Source organism: Marmota marmota, unplaced genomic scaffold, assembly GCF_001458135.2.
Source record: "Marmota marmota marmota unplaced genomic scaffold, marMar, whole genome shotgun sequence".
Classification (NCBI taxonomy): Eukaryota; Metazoa; Chordata; class Mammalia; order Rodentia; family Sciuridae; genus Marmota; species Marmota marmota.
This window is the reverse complement of record NW_026000037.1, coordinates 14,921,656-14,939,279: the sequence shown is the minus strand read 5'-3', so window position 1 is coordinate 14,939,279 and position 17,624 is coordinate 14,921,656. Positions and strand designations below refer to the sequence as shown.

General features: G+C 38.9%; 1 protein-coding gene across 1 annotated transcript in view; it reads right to left on the bottom strand.

The window, feature by feature from the left end:
* Nucleotides 1-4,012: 4,012 nt before the first annotated feature.
* Nucleotides 4,013-17,624, bottom strand: part of Rab33b (RAB33B, member RAS oncogene family) — a 24,839-nt gene continuing 11,227 nt past the window's right edge. The window contains exon 2 of the mRNA XM_015479052.2: nt 4,013-6,391. Coding sequence (XP_015334538.1) covers nt 5,951-6,391 — 441 coding nt within the window. The 3' untranslated portion in view covers nt 4,013-5,950. The remainder of the gene's footprint in view (nt 6,392-17,624) is intronic.

The following is a 17,624-nucleotide window of genomic DNA, read 5'->3' as shown; positions in this document are numbered from 1 at the left end:
GTGAGGCCCTAAGCAACTCAGTGAGATTCTGTCACTAATAAAAATATAAAAAAGGGATGGGGATGTTGGTTAAGTGCCCCTAGGTTCAATCCCTGGTACCACAAAAAAAAAAAAAAAATTGTTTCTCAAACACCAAAAGATGATTAAAAGAAAATATAAAAAATAAACTTCTCACTGGGGTTGTGGCTCAGTGGTAGTAAAGTGCTTGCCTGCATGTGTGAGGCACTCAGTTTGATTCTCAGCACTGCATACAGATAAAATAAAGGTCCATTGACACCTCAAAAAATATTTAAAAATAAAATAAATAAACCTCTCAAGAAATGAGCAATATTCATATGGAAATAATATCTCTAAAACGCTCTTGAGGAATACAAAAGAACACTGGAACAAACGGGAAGAGCTGTCATGATCTCCCTCTTTTCTTGCAGTGCAGGGCATCAGGCCCAGGGTTCCCTGCATGCTAAGCAAATGCTCTTCCACTGAGCTGCATCCTCAGCCTGGGCCATCATGCATCATAATTTTGAACAGAAAGTCTTAACAAGGTATTGATTGATTGTCTTTAAATTAATCTCAAAATTGAACAGTAACCTAATGAAAACCCAGGATTATTCTATACTAGACTTCAGATCCCCAACTGATTTTAAAGTGCCGATGGAGGGCTGGAGAGTTTAGTGCTACAACCCTGGCCTAGCATGTGGGAGGCCCTGGATGTAATCTCCAGCACTGGGGAAAATGTGCAAAAATCATGAAAATTTTGAAAAAGAAGAGTAAAAACTGGGAATGAACCTTACTGGATATTAAAACAATAAACTGTAACTATTAAAACATATGACACATGAATAGGAGATTAATGAAATAGTATAGAAAATTCAGAAGTCCCTAAACATTGAGTAAGTGATCAAGTTGCAATCTCAAACTCAAAAAGGACAGGTTATTAAAAATAATAGGCCAAGTGGTAGGATAAGTAGCTGCCACCTGAAAAAAGTTAGATAGATAATTTATACCTTTCATTAAAATCAATTTTAGATAGATCAAAGATCAATATTATAAAGGAGAAATTGCCAGGCATGGTGGTGCACACCTATGATCCCAGTGACTTGGGAGGCTGAGGCAGGAGGATTGCAAGTTCAAAGCAGGGCTCAGCAGCTCAGTGAGGTCCTAAGCAACTTTAGAGACACCCTGTCTAAATTTTTTTTAAAATGCTGGAGATGTAGTTCAGTGGTTAAGTGCCCCTGGATTAAATCTCTGATATGAGAGGGGGGTGGGATGGGGGGAAGAGATTGCTGGGTATGTAGCATATACCGGTACTGCAACCCCAGAAATTTGGGATGCTGAAGCAGGAAGATGGCAAGTTTGAGGCCAGCCTTAGCAACTTAGCAAGATCCTGTCTTAAAATAAATAAAAAGGGGTGGGATATGGCTCAGTGGTAGAATGCCCCTGGGTTCAATCCCCAGACTGCAAAAAAAAAAAAGACAATAACAACAAAATCTAAAGCCATAAAAAGACTGCTAAGTTTCACTGCATTAAAATTATTTTCATGCTAAAACCATGATAATCAAGATCTGGAGTAGAGCTCAATGGTAGATTGCCTCTCTGGCTCATGCCAGGCCCTGGGTTCAACCCCCAGCACCACACACACACAGATAAGTTTTTAAAAATAAGTCCTATTACTGGCCATATTTTATTGAAACTGAAGCTCTTTAATTTCTGGCAATGAATTATTAATAATGAGGAGCTAATAAATAATAAGATGCCTTCCTATACTCTTGTTAATTCCTTGGAATGAATGATCCAAAACAAAAATTGAATGTAATTCAAAGAACATTATGGAATTCCAAGAAAAATATAAAATATCTTCTATAACTAAATTACTTTTAAAAATAATAAAAATACCTAAAAGGCTTTAGAATCCAAAAGTCAGATCGTTTTAAATAAATTCAAAAATTTTTTTTTAAATATTATGATTACAAATAATAAGAACCAAACTCTGGATAAAGACAAATTAAAACAATAGTTTGTCCCAAAAAGTAAAACCAAAATCAGACATTATTAAAACATCTGACCTCAGACATGCATGCAATGGCTAGCTCTAGGAAAGAACACTAACTGGTTCATGGAAGTAAATACTTGACCTTGGCCTTTTAGATTTTATCCATCCTCAACTCCTGAGGAGTTCTTTTTATTTTTTAAATTTTTATTATGTATGCTCGGGATTGAACCGAGGACCTCAAACCTGAACAAGTGCTCTACAATGAGCAGCCCTCCACCTGGGATTTTAGCTGAAATATCTCAACTCTGGGTTCTTTTGAGTGTGTCCCAGTTAAAGCTCTTTCTTCCAGGCTATTATGGTAAGCTGACTGTCACCATGCCTTTATCCCCTGTGTCCTTCCCCCTGCTGCTGGAATTCCCAGTATAAAGATGATCTCACTCCCTTGCTAAATGCTTTCATTTTGTACTTATGTAATAAGTATTAAAGTTCAAATGCTTTTGTGTGGCTGTAACGGCTATCTTCATTTTTCACTTCCTTCCCCCGCAATTACTTCTCCTCCACAATGTGGAAATGACTTCTCCTTTTCGGTTGTTGGTCTTGGGAGGGCACCTGGCTCTAGCCAGGCCCATTGAGTTCATCCTAGATATTTCAACGTGGCCTGGCAATCAGTTCATCGCTCTTGGGACAGCTGCAGCAAGCAGAAGTTCATACGCAATCAGTGGCCACATCTTCTGCCAAATAACCGGAAACATGCAGAAATCCAGCTGTAAGGAAGAATGAAGATGTACAGAGAAGCTGGGCTCAGAGTTAGGAACCTGAGTGCTCAATCCCAGCTCTCCTGAATTCAGGGAAAAACTTTATCAGACCATTACAATGTATTCTCCCTTGTGGGCTGATTTAAACTGTTTCCAAAACCTGCACTCAAATCAGCCCTCAACCACTGCACATGACACCTTAGCAGTTTAACCACATCCTATCAGCCAGCTTCATTTCCCAGTGTTCCGACCACACCACCACCCCAACTACTCAACCATTAGCCATTCTCTCCAAGTTCAGTTCCAAGAGTCTTCTGGTGCACCCACCTGGGATGCAGATTTCTCCTGTTACAAGACTGCCTCACATCTATCTCAAGGTGCAGCTACTATGTCCCCTTGGCTGCAAGGTTTTGGATTATCTGCTGTTTCCTTCATCTAAGTCCATTCTGTGCTCACTGTCCTTTGTATATGCTTCTTTGATTACATTTACCACATTGTATGGTAGAATTCCTACTTGCTTATATCCTATTTTGCAAGTTCTTACAGAACAGTCTTACAGGTCTATGTAACTCCACTTTTACCACCACTGGGGCACACATGGCAGATGCTTGATTAAACGTTTTCCAGATCAGCTTATTCCAAGTGAGTCAACCTTTGTCCCCCAGGGGCCTCAAAAAGACATGACCAACTCATTGACTCCACAGATGATTGAGAAAGCAGTCATTCACTAGTGTAATTGTTGGGACACAAGAGTAACTTGTGGATTAAAGTGACCAGGGGCAGCAGTCTCAACTTCAGAGGCCCCAAAGCCCCAGGCTCACTCTCCTCAAGGGCCTGAATTGCAGTCTTATACCTCGAACAGCTTCTGTCCTTGCACGTTTTTTTATAATTGCATCTATTCATTCTGCTGAATTCTTTTATGTCCAAATAGATGTCAACCACTTTTATAGCATTTTCTGCTTACAATTAAGACTTTTGACTACCCCTACCCACAATGCTTGGAACCAGAAGTATTTTGGATTTGGGAGTTTTTCTGGACTTTAGAATATCTGCATAGACTTTACTGCTGGTTGAATATCCCTAATCTGAAACACCAAAATGCTCCAAAATCCATACATTTTTGAATGGAAAAAGTTTTGGATTTGGGTTTTGCAGATTAGGCATTTTCAACCTGTACATATATTATCTGGAAAGTGAGGTGGGGGAGAGGGACTCTTAAAAAATTTTATATTCAACCCAGTAAACAAAGAAAACAAAACACCATTTCTTCATAACAAAGATGATTTATTGAACTTCATGGATAAATGTAACATACTTTTCTACAATAAAATTATTCAACTTTAGATTTCTTGAGGAAATATGTTATTAGCAATATACTTTTAAAGCATTGTTAACAACAAACTACATTAGATTCTGGGGTAGTTTCCTTTGGTGTTCTCAAAGATTTTTCTAAGACATACCTGATATATCAATTAAAAGTGAGAGTTAAAATAAATTCACAGACTTACAAAATGTGTGATTTGTGCTTAAAAAAATTTATAATTAGTTATTAGATAGTCACCATTTTAGAAGTGATTTCAACAGTCAATAAGATGTTTTATAAATATTTTGGAATATCTAAAAGCTTTATCCCCATTCAACTGATAACATACCAAAAATTAAAATGTAAGTTGTTGCAAATGATACAAATATTTTAAAATTAATAAATTATTAAAGTGAAAAAATAAGTCCTTTCACAGAAGTATAAAGGACACTTAGTACTAACTTCTTACAAAAAAAGAAAGTTAAATTACTTCTTTTTAAAATCATAATAACAGTACTGAAAAAACACAAATGTGCTTGGAAAGTCTATAAATTTTCTTCCCCCACTTTAGGAAATGTTCTGAAAAGCAACAGATTCCCTTCTTTAAAAAACTACTACAGCCATCACAACTACTCCAGCTGTCGTTTTACTATAAAAATAGTTACAAATCAATGTTAATTTAGATAAAGGTAAAAGGATTTTTATTTTTTAATTCCAGCATGATTAAGAAAAATGGATTAATCTTAAATACAAATAAAGCCAATTTGAGCCCTATACTTAAAGCTGAATATTTATTATAATCACTACTTTCATTTAGTTTATTTATAGAATGATTTTGGTTTTTTTTTGTAACTAAATTATCCAGTTAGGATCACCCTAATGATTAAACAGAAAATCCTAAACTAGATTAGAGGACATGTTTAATTGGTTTTCCACATTCTGAAAATATTTTAAGTACAATCATCTTTTTGGCTTACTTTCATCTAAAATTATCAAGGGCAGCAAAGTGTCAGAATCAGTTTATGTGCACACTGCAGTTCAGTCCATGGCTTATATTCCATTCACGTAAATAGCTTCATAGTCAAGCGTGCTATTTTCTATGTGCAAAGTCTTAAATTCAAAATTAAAATACTTAGGGCAAAAAATTTTGAAATATTCTTTCCATCACCGAGGGAACAGACGATATCTAACTTATTTTTTCACACTGAGGAGGAACTGTTTATTGTGACCATAAGTTTCAAACATTTTAGAAATTGATAACACAATACTATTACAGAAATACACACAGACTCAAATCAATTAGAGCAATGCCCTCGGAGCTACAATCCAAACGCAAGCTGAGTTCACCCAGCATTTAGTCATGAAGTTGCTCAGGGTGACGGGGAGCAAGAAATACCAGCAACCCCTGTCACCAAAACCCCACCCCAAAGTTACAACTCCTCAGATGCTTTCAATTCGTTTTTTGCTGCTTAAAGATGATAAAATAAAGTATAAAGCACCTTGTGAAGTCACAGCATCTGCCCTCACACCGGACTTACATCAGGAGGTGTATCCTGAACAGATTTTCTTTTTCAGTCCCAGGAGCGTGGGATGGAAGGGTTCCTGACTGGCACTTCCAGCATTGCTCCCTGGAGGCCTTTTCATGGGGCTCTCCATGGGAAGAGCTGGTATTCCTCCTAGCCTTGCTTCATTTTCAATCTCACTTCAAAACCAACTTTTCCCTTGTGTTGTCACAGTGACAAACTTGATTAAGTGGATACACAATACAAAAGTAAGCATGACACTGATAACAGTGAGGTGTCAGGATGATCCATTATATTTGAGATTAAATCTTAAGACTTATCACTGTCATTCTTCAAAAGCATTTTTAGTCAAAATGAGAAAGTGCAATAAAGCTGTTATTTAGCACCAGCATGTCACTGCAGGCTTTGCTTCAGGTTTCAGGATAATTCCGTTATCAGGGGGTTGACTAAGCATTAATGGTTTGTGGCTCTTAAGCTTATGAGCCAAGGTCATAAATATAGCTTCCACATGGTCATTATCATTGGGGTTTTTAGCAGAGGTTTCAAACAAAGGCATACTGTGTGTGTCAGCAAATTTCTGTGCCAAGTCTGTGGGTACCTGAATGGCACTTCTCAAGTCACATTTATTTCCAACGAGAATCCGTGGTATATCATTTGCCAGCAAATGCTGTTTGCATTCCTCGATCCAAGATGGCAGGCTGTGAAAACTAGCCATGTTGGTCATGTCATACACGAAGACGACAGCGTGCACATTTCTGTAGTAGTGCTGTACCATGCTCTTCCTGAACCGCTCTTGTCCTGCCGTGTCCCACAACTGGATCTTAAAATGAAAAAAAGAAAAAGAAAAACAGAAAGTCTGTCAAGAAAGTCCTCATTAATGCGTGGTCTCTGGGAACACCCGACTCGCGATGCCTGACTGCTCTCTTCTGGAGCCGTCCAGTGTGGCCTCTGGGATCCAGACTGCATGACACTAGCAGAGTACCCCACAATTAAATCCCAGTACAAGTGGCAGGACAAATATTTCCATTTGGCATTTTCTAAATTTCATTACATCAAATTTGCTCTGATAAAAATCATACCTCAAAAATTTATTTTAAAATGTTAAGAGAAAAATATATTGGGTTTTAACAAACACTTAACTCCTATAAATTTGGTTATTGTATGCTCCTCTGTACCTTTCCTAGTCTAACTTAAAATATTTAGACTTAAGAAACATGGTGATAAGAGGTCTGGCCCTCAAACCAACACACATACACATTCTGTAAGGTATGGGTCACTTAAAAATTTTAAAGTGCTAAAAACTCAACTTATCTAATTCTAAACATTTCTTTCAACAAAACTATCTCAGTATCTCCTAGTGGGAACACGGAAGGGATCCAGGGCAATGATGTCCATGGCCAAAGGTAAGCCATATCGTGATTCACGTGAAACAATGAATAAACAAGGTTAAATGACGAGGGCACCGGTCATGCAGATTCACTTAGATAACTTTATACTGAAAGATTTGCATGACATCTAGACAGAGTAAGCGCTGAAAGCCTGAACTAGTAATTTCTCACACAGTGATGTGGAAACAGAAGGAAACCACGTGAGGGGACACCGTACACGGCCAAAATGTCGATTAGAAGGTATGAACTCCTCAGAACTTGCCCGCTGGTATGAATGGTAAGTCCTTTTACTTTTGTTCCAGGCAAAAATAAAAGATACTATACAATCTTGATTTCCTGTGTTCTCCTAGCACTGGGAGTGGGGGTGATATAATTCTAGCCAATATGTAGATAGTCCTCTCATTATGGGTTTCCAGGAAAACTACTGCTTTTATGATTTTAAAAAAAAGGGGGGGGCATTTGGGCCATGCATGGTAGTGCACACCTGTAATCGCAGCAACTTGGGAGGTTGAGGCAGGGAATCTCAAGCTTGAGGCCAGCCTCAGCAAATTAGTGAGACCCTGTCTAAAAATAAAAAAATAAAAAGGGCTGGGGATGTGGCTGAGTGGTTAAGTGCCCCTGGGTTCAAACCCCATTTTACCTGCCAAAAAAAAAAGAAGAAGAAAGAGCATTTAGCACCGTCTCCTGCTCCTCTCTTACCCTTTCCCTTTCTGCCTGGAATGGGATACAATGCCTGGAGATACAGCAGCCATCCTATGCCATGAAGCCAGACCCACAAGAAAGGCACAGCAGAAGCATAAAGCTAACACCCAGCTGGCGGGTGCCATCAGATGGACTGCCACCAGACCTCATATGGATAAACTGCACAGCTGAATTTCTCTTCCATGTGGCTGAATACCATCCAAGTAGTACTTCCTATATACCACTTGAAACCTATGCTCCTCACACTCACATAAATCAGAAAGCACAAAGTTTTCTTCAGTACTGCACAAGACCGTGTCTCAAGGTAAATCATCATAAAATACACATTTTGTGATATGAACAACATAATTAACAGATGGGTCATAAAGACTCAGTGTCACATAAATCATTAGCTGTTTACAAAGCACACTAACAACTAACATCAACAAATATTTACTCAACACCTAGACCAACCTGTAGGTTATGGCTACACTTTTAGGCCTTAGTGCCCTCAATGATAAAAGGAAAGCTAGTTCCAGACCTTACAAATGAATACTAAATACTAACTACATGACTTTGCAGAGAGCCAATAAAACAAATGTATAATTCTTTAAAAATACAACTTATGGGGCTAGGGCTGGGGCTCAGTGGTAGAGCACTTGCCTGGCATGTGTGAGGCACTGGGTTCAATTCTCAGCACCACATATAAATAAATAAAATAAAAGTCTATCAACAACTAAAAAAATATATAATTCATTTACTTTCCTTCCTTCCCTCCCTCCTTCTCTCCCTCCTTTCACGGCCTTGCACTTGCTAGGCAAATGCTCTACCTGCAAGCTACAATCTCAGCCTTTGTATTTAATTCTGCAACAGTCTCACTAAGGTGCTGAAGCTGGACTCAAACTTGCATTCCTCCTCCCTCAGGCTCCAGAGGAGCTGGGATTACAGGAGCATACCCCACACCCAGCTACAACTTTCCTTTTCTGAAAAAATTCACCTTTTTTTTTTTTTCACCCCAACTAGCATGCTAAGAATAAAAACACTCTATGTACAATTAAACATGTTTCAAACTATAAGTCAGACTTTTCTTTGGCCAACTGATTTTCAACAAGAGTCTCAAAACAATTCAGTGGCAGTTAGGGGAGAATAGTTATTTGAACACAAGGGACAACAATCAAAAATGAGGTTGGATCTCTACCTCTAAGCATATGCAAAAACTTTCTCAAAATGGATCAAAGACCTAAATTGAAAAGCTAAATCTTTAAGATGTATAAGAAGAAAACATGGGGGTAAATCTTTGTAACCTTGGACTAGATATTGGTTTCTAGATATGATACATAAAACATAAACCGCCAAAGTAAAGGCTAAATCAGACTTCATCAAAATTAAAAATGTTTGTGCTTCGAGTCACTATCAAGCAAGTGAAGACAATTCACAGAATATGAGAAAATATCTGCAAATCTATCTGAAATATCTGCAAATCTTTCTGAAAAGGGTCTAGTAGCTCACACCTCAGTGATAAAAGATACATAAATAAAAATTTAAGAATCAAGATGTTTCTCCAAAAATACACAAATGGCCAACAAGCACTCGACATCATTAGTTATCAGGGAAATGCAAACCAAAACCACACTGGGGACCGCAGGTGCAGCCCAGTGACTGGGCACTTGTCTGGCATGCATGAGGCCCTGGGTTCAATTCCCAGCACCCAAAACAGTCTAAAACTTCAGAAATTAAAATCACAATTAAATACCACTCTACATGTACTAGGAGGGACATAATCAAAAAGACAATCACCAATGTTGACAATAATGTAGAAAAAGCAGAACTTTCACACTTTGATGAGGAGGACATATAATAGCACAGCCATTTTGGAAAGCAGTTTGGCAGATCCTCACTAGAGTAAAACAGCTTGTTATCCAGCCACAAAAAGGAGTAGTACTGACACATGCCATAATTAGGACGAACTCCCAAGAAGGCTAAGTGAAAACACAAGACATGTTCTGTAGGATTCAGTTTATGTGAACTATATATAATATATAGATTCAGGAAGACAGAGCACAGATGGGTGGTTGTCTGGGCTGGGGAAGGAGAGAGACCATCTACTGAGGTGGTGCCTGCACATCGTGTATATTCTAAATGTCACTGAATTGTTCACCTGAAAATAGTTTCTTTTACGTTATTTGAATTTCACCCCAATAAATCAGGAGGAAAAAGGCTAAACAGAGACTTAACATATGATCCAACAATTCTACTTCCAAGTTTACACCCAAGAGAAACGGTTCACATAAAAATATGAACAGAAATGTTCCCAGCAGCATTATTCATATTCATCAAGAGGCAGAAATAATCCAAATATCCACCAAATGATGAAGGAACAAAATGCGGTGTGACCACACTGTGGAACCTTACCTGGTCATTAACAGAAATAAAGTACTGGTACACGTGCAGCAAGGATGAATCTAGAAGACTTTCAAGGGGAAGAGGCTAGACATAGAAGGCCACAGATTCTAAGGTTCTGTCTACATGAAATGTCCAGTCTAGGCAAACTTCTGGGGTCAAGTAGATTTATGGTTGCCAGAGTGTGAGGGAAAAGGGATAGGGAAGGACTATTAATGGAATAAGACTTCTTTCTCTAGTGAAATGTTCTGAAATTAGACACTGAGAGGGTTGTAGCCTTGTAAATACACTAAAAACACCATACACTAAAAACTGCATATTTTTAAAGTACTAGGTATTTTTTTTTTGGTACAAAGGATTGAACCCAGAGGTGTTCTACCCATGAGCTACAGCAACAACCCTTTTTATTTTGAGATAGGGCCTCCACTTAGTTGCCCAGACTAGACTTGAACTTGTGATCCTCCTGCCTCAGCTTCCGAAGTAGCTGGGATTATAGGTGTGTGCCCCCACTAAAAAGGTGAATTTTGTGGTATGTTAATTATATCTCAAGTTTTAATGAAAAAAGAAACTTCACGCTCTTTCTTTAGCATTTAGAAGGACATTGTGATTTTGATAACAAATCGAATGACCACATAAAAGCTATCCAAATAAACTGGAGCTGATTTTTCTCTTTAAATAACATTTCGCGTTGTTTGGGTATTCAAAATTCACTCAAATAATGAAGGACAATTCGCAAGGTTTTAAGTATACTCACCGGGGCTGGGATGGAGCTCAGTGATACAGCGCTTGGCTGGCATGCACGAGGACCTGGGTTCCACCCCAGCACGACGCACACAAAAGTATACTCAGGTTAAAAACAAACAAAAAGCAGATAAAAAGAAAATATATACCCAAACACTAACAATGGCTGTATTTAAGGCAATTCCCCCTTTTAATTCCACCTTTCTGAGCACACATTTCTTTTAAAAAAACAAACTCAAACTTAAGAATTTTCACCTACAGAAACCCTTTTATTTGGGATACCGATGAGGTAGTTCTGCACCTCTACCATGGGCCCCGCTGGAAACCCTATGCATTCCAATCTACCAAGACTTTGAAGAAAGACAAGTATGACTAAAAACTTCAGCTGATGCATCACTTGGCTTCCAGAGGCTGTTTAATCTTAAAACCAGGGCTAACATTATGGGTCCATTCCCCCCACGTTTGAGCAAAGAAATCTTTTTCACCCCCCTCAGGACTGGGGAGGCAACCCACTTGCTAGGCAAGTGCTCTACCATTGAGCTACACAACCAGCCCTTACTAAAACTTTTTTGTATTTTGAAACAGGGTCTCAATATAAGGAGAGCAACTAAGAACAGAATAGGGAGGAAGAGCATGAGAAGATCACCATTAAACAGGGTTGAGACGGGGTAGGGAAAGAGAGAGAGAAGGGAAATTGCATGGTAAAGGAAGGAGACCCTCACTGATATACAAAATTACATATAAGAGGAAGTGAGGGGAAAGGGGAAAAAAAAACAAGAGAGAGAAATGAATTACAGTAGATGGGGTAGAGAGAGAAGATGGGAGGGGAGGGGAGGGGTATAGTAGAGGATAGGAAGGGCAGCAGAATACAACAGACACTAGAATGGCAGTATGTAAAAAAGTGGATGTGGAAACGATGTGAATCTGCAATATGTATACGGGGTAAAAATGGGAGTTCATAATCTGCTTGAATCAAATGTATGAAATATGATATGTCAAGAGCTTTGTAATGTTTTGAACAACTAATAACAAAAAAAAATATGAAAAAAAAAATACATTGTCCAGGCTGGCCTTGAACTTTCGATCTTCCTGCCTGGCTGGGATAACAGGTGTGTGCCACACCCAGTTGGGAAGAGAAGCTTTACTATCCTTCTCCTCCCTGTATCACCAGTTACTGTCTCTCCCAACAATGGAAGGAGCGTTGGTAATCTACTAATTATTTCTCTGGGGCTTCACACATCAGGGTACCTTCCAGGGACTAGGCTAGATCCTTTACATGTATCGCTTTCCTATGTTCAGTGCCATGGAGTAACTACCCAACCTCGAAGCAAAGAAGAGGAAGCCAAGGTCTACCAAATTAAGAATTCACCCAAGGGGTTATAGCTCAGTGGTAGAGCACTTGCCTCTCATTCATGTGGCACTGGGTTCAATCCTCAGCACCACATAAAAATAAATAAATAAAGACATTGTATCCATTAAGAACTAAAAAAAAAAAAAATCCACCCAAGGTCACAGAACTACCAAGTCTTAAGGCCAAGATTCAAACCTGGGCTGCCTGATTCTACAGTGTGCTCACTGTTTCCGGAAGTCTAATGTCCATTCCTGCTTCTGTTAAAAGCACCTCATTCTCTCTGGGGAACCATCCCTTCCCTGCTTTCAATTCATGTGAGCCCCTGGCTCTTAGGTTAGGCATGTGACCTAGACCTGACTAGGCAGCACCGCACCCCTCGCCATCACCGCCCTAGTTTAGGCAAACAGAGAAATTAACTTCTGCTACCACGCAGGCCTTTAGCACCAGACCTCAGCAATTTCCAGTCTGTCATTGTGAACCAAGGGGTCACAAATTAAGATTCTTCATAGGGTGCCCCAGCTGCTAATACTCCAGTTCACTGAATCCAAGGGACCAATTAGGTCTTCTAACCACCAACACATTTTAAGAGATAAAGTACTGATTTCTTTCTTTCTTTCTTTCTTTTTTTTTTTTTTTTTGGTACCCAGGGATTATCCCAGGGGCATTGCATTATCCCCAGCACTTTTTTATATTTTATTAGAGATAGGATCTTGCTGAGTTGCTTAGGGCCTTGCTAAGTTGAACTTGTGATCCTCCTGCCTCAGCCCTCCAAGTCATAACTTAATTCTTTTAAGGTACAAGTTGACTTCAAACTTCTATTCTCTACAGCTACATCGGGCATTTTGTTCTTATCTTTGCTCCACACTTCACCTTCATATCCATAATGATCTCCCTATGCTCCAACCCCACGGTCCTAGCAACCAATCAGACATTTTCACTTGAATATGCCACCAAACTCCTGGCTAAGACAGAGGCTTGGGCTGGGGTAGTGGCTCAGTGGTAGAGCATTCACCTAGCACATTTGGGGCCCTGGGTTCGATCCTCAGCACCACCTAAAACAATAAATAAATAAAATAAAGGTACTGTGTCCAACTACAACTAAAAATAAAAATAAAACAGGGGCTTATAAAATTCAAAGTTCCAGAAAACGCCCTTAGTCTCTAATTGTGCCACTTCCAGGCATCCAGACTCAACCTCATTGCTGAGTCATCAACAAAAGCCAGCTAGTTAAACCTTGAGCTTCATCTTCAAACTACTTTTTTTTAAATTTAGCTCTGTCTTTTCATGAGCTTCTCTTATCAGTTCAACTCTGCATTTCCAGAGCAGACTGCCAATAGGTCTCCTGTCTCTATACACTCAACACTTATCCAGGGTACCTACCTACTACGTGGTTTAGGTACGAGGCTAGACACGGAGTCCATGGATAACTAGACATGGATCCCACCTCAAATCTAACGTAGCAAGGGAGTGACACACATATAACAGTGAGATGGAGGTCACTTACAGGGTCTACAGGGAGTGCACTTGAGAAGAGTGGAGGGGGTCCTTGATGGAGATCACAGGCTTGAGTAAAGAAGAATGACATGTGGTCAATATGGGAAGGGGGATATTCCAAGCAGAGAGTGGGGGAAAGAAGAAACAGGGTCCAATATATCGTTTGCTCGACCATAGGATATGTGAAGGAAATAAGTGGGAAATAATGTTAGAAAAGCAGCGTGGAAGCCAGGCGCCACTGTGGCGTCCACCTGTATTCCAGGCTGCAGGGGAGACTGAGCAGGAGGATCTCAAGTTCAAGGCCAGCCTGGGCAATTTACCAAGATCCTGTTTCAAAAAACAAAACAACAACAATAGCAAATAGACCAATGAAGGAAGGCTTGTGCTATTTTAATAATTGGAATTTTATAACATGAGGCGGGGAAAATTTATCTCCCTGAATCCCACTAGTCTGGCATTTTAGGCAACAATGAACAAAATAGAAGCTGAAGAGTAGGTGTGGGAGCTCATCTGGCTTGCTGTGACAGTTCAGAGATCTGGAAAAAACACTTGAGCTAGGATTTTGAATACAGGAGAAATTATGCAGCTAGATAATCAATTGGATTTAGAAAGAAAAGGAGAGGGGCTAGGCCTCAGGAAGAAGAGCATGAACTGGGTGAACTCTGAATTTCATAAGTTTCATTTGTCAGGAAATCTTATTGTCTTTCCCAACCAGATATCTAAACATCAGACTAGGGGTATGGCTCAATGGTAGATTGAGAATATCCCCCTTCCCATACTGACCACATGTCATTCTTCTTTACTGTGTAGCATGCTTGAGGCCTTGTGTTCGACCCCCAGAACTAAAAAAAAAAAGTAATGAAATTTGAAAATCTTTCTTAGATTACAGGCCACATAAAAACCAGCAGCAGACCATTTTTGCCCCTAAGCACAATTCAGGAACCCTGGCAATATTTTGTAATTCTTTATATTTAATTATAAAATGTCTTTTTTTTTTTTTTTTGGCTAACTATTACTCATCAAATATTTGATTCACTAACAGGGGCAGAGGAGCCTGGTTTTTCCCCTTAAGTTAATATTAACATCTTGTATTTAACATGGCAAAATTTCCTTCCTACTTTTACAAATAAGAAAGCTATTGAAATGTTCAAGCAGGAGCTACTGACCCCAAATAGGAAGATTAATTAAATCTAAAAGCACGAGGCTTTTTATAATGTGTCTGCCATAGATGGGAGAAAGAAATATTGCTAGTCCGGATGGGGACAAAAGTAGGGAAAGAGCATATGGCTTACAGTTGGGAGATTCGATTTAAAAGTCAAATGCATCTTTATTTAAGGGATTACTTCTATAAATTCTATTCAACTCCCAAAATTCTGCAAACAAGACTTTCTACTTTCAATTATATATACATAGTGCCTAGAATTAGCTTAGTGAATACAAACTTTCATTTCATGAAGCATTTAAACTGAAAGGGCACTGCTTTAAGTCATGGGCTCTGAAAATTTTTCCAGTCCACAATTATGAAGACATTTTAACACAATATCTCACTTTAACCAAACAAAAAATATCTGGAATGTCATTGTATTAGTAAAGTAGTATAGAATTCTCTAGCTTAAGACCAAAAAATTTTAAGAAATGCCAGTCAGATCCGGTGTACAATATTCCAGGGAGACATGAACATGACATGAATATTTCATCAGTGCTTATGATTCACAGGTTAGCGAAATCAGGGAAGCAGCAGCAAGTGGGATAAAGATTTTCTCTATCAATTTTCAGTTAAAAAAAAAAAAAAGGCACTAGTGAGGCTGGGGTTGTGGCTCAGCAGTAGAGCGCTCACCTAGCATGTGTGAGGCCCTGGGTTCAATCCTCAGCACCACATAGAAATAAATAAAATAAAGGTATTGTCTCCACCTATAACTAAAAAAAATATATATATTAGGGGCTGGGATTATGGCTCAGTGGTAGAGTGCTCCTCTATCACATGTGAGGCCCTGGGTTCAATCCTCAGCACCACATAAAAATAAATAAATAAAATAAAGGTATTGTTTAAAAAAAAATGGAGAAGAATATGGCACATTAAGTGTATATTTAAAATATATATATATATATATATATATATATATATNNNNATATATATATATATATATATATATATATATATATATATATATATATATATATAAAAAACAAAATAGGCACTAAAAAAGTTTTGTTCTTTCCAACATAGCTGCCATCTTTTTCTACTACAGAAGCCTCAGAATATTTCTGTAATCTTTTCACCCATAAAATCTCAAGTCTTGCTGGGCACAGTGGCACATGCCTGCAATCCCAGCTACTCAGGAGACTGAGGCAGGCAGATCCCAAGTCTGAGGACAGCCTTAGAAAATTAGGGAGGCCCTAAGCAATTTAGTGATACCCTGTTCAAAATAAAACATAAAAAGAATTGAGGATGTAGCTCAGTGGTAAAATACCCCTAAATTCAATCCCCAGTAAAAATAAAACAAAATACCTTAATTCTTACAGATGAAGGCAACATACCAACACACAAAACAAAAAGAACCAACACACAAAACAAAGTTCTCAGCTCCATCCTGCCCATGGGTCTGGCCTACAGATACCTGCCAGCCCTCGGCCCTGTAGTTAAGTATTCAATAACTTTATACACTGGACATACTGTGTAGTTTTTTGGTATTAATAACTCTTAAAATTTGCACCTGATTCATCTGTGAGCAATTTTCCAGTCCAACTTTTGGGAGAATTTCTCTCCCCTTCAGCTGTCTACTCGTGCCCTCCTCTACCTCTAGTTTTCTTCTTTGGGCACTAACCCTAATTCCAACCCTAATAGTAACAAGCACAAAAAGTAATGTTCAAGACATCAGGAAAGGCAGTCTCTCTACAGACATCAACTATGAACCTGGTACTTCATATATGCTCTCATTTAATCCTCCTACCAGTCTGATAAAGTATTAGATCTTAATTTTTCAGATTCTGAGAAGTTAAGGAACCTGCTCAAGGACCAGGGTGACTAACTATCCCAGTGTGCCTGACACGGAGGAGGTTCCTTAGGGGTTCCTAATTTTAAAACCTGTACAGTCTCAGGCAGTTGATCATCCTACAAAGAACACATAGTCTATCTTAGTCCACTATGTGTTGCTTTTCTAAAGAATCTTGAGACTGAGTCATTTCTAAAGTATAGAGGTTTATACAGCTAGTACTTCTGGAGGCTGGGATGTACACACACGGAGCCCAGATCTGATGGGGGTCTTTCACTGCATTACAACAAGGTGGAGGGCACTGCATGGTTGAGGCAGAACAAGCCTGCTTTTACAACAAAGCCACTCCATGACAACCCATGAATCCATGAACGGACTAACCTCTACACCCATCAAACCATGAACATATTGACCCATCATGAGGACAGAGCCTTCATCACCCAATCACTTCCCAAAGGACCCATACTCACATATGCTAACATATGAATTTGGAGATTAAGTTTCCAACACATGAATCTGGGGGTCTGGGGGACATACTCAAACCATACTTTCTTTTCTTTTTTTTTTTTTGGTGCTGGGGATTTAAATCAGGGGCATTTTTACCACAAGCTACATTCCCATCCCTTTTTATTTTTTATTATGAGACAAGGTTTCATAAGTTGCTGAGGCCCTCATTAATTTGCTAAGACTGGCCTCAAATTTGTGATCCTCCTGTCTCAGCCTCCCAAATCACTAGGATTACAAGTGTATGCCACCATGCCTAGTTCTTAACCTTTCATATGTTCATATTTGAACCCAGGTTGATTGGGCTCCAAAGCCTGAGAACTTTCTCCAAGAACTCCTGTTACTCCCACTATAAACTCTCAAACTTCAGAAGCCACATTTTCTTCCCCACAGGCTTCTGGGCTTACTCTAATTTTGGTAAACGATTAGTCTCTCCTTATTCTGTTTTCCTCTACAATGTTCACTTTGTTTTTCTTTTCTTTTTTTTTTTTTTTTTTTTTT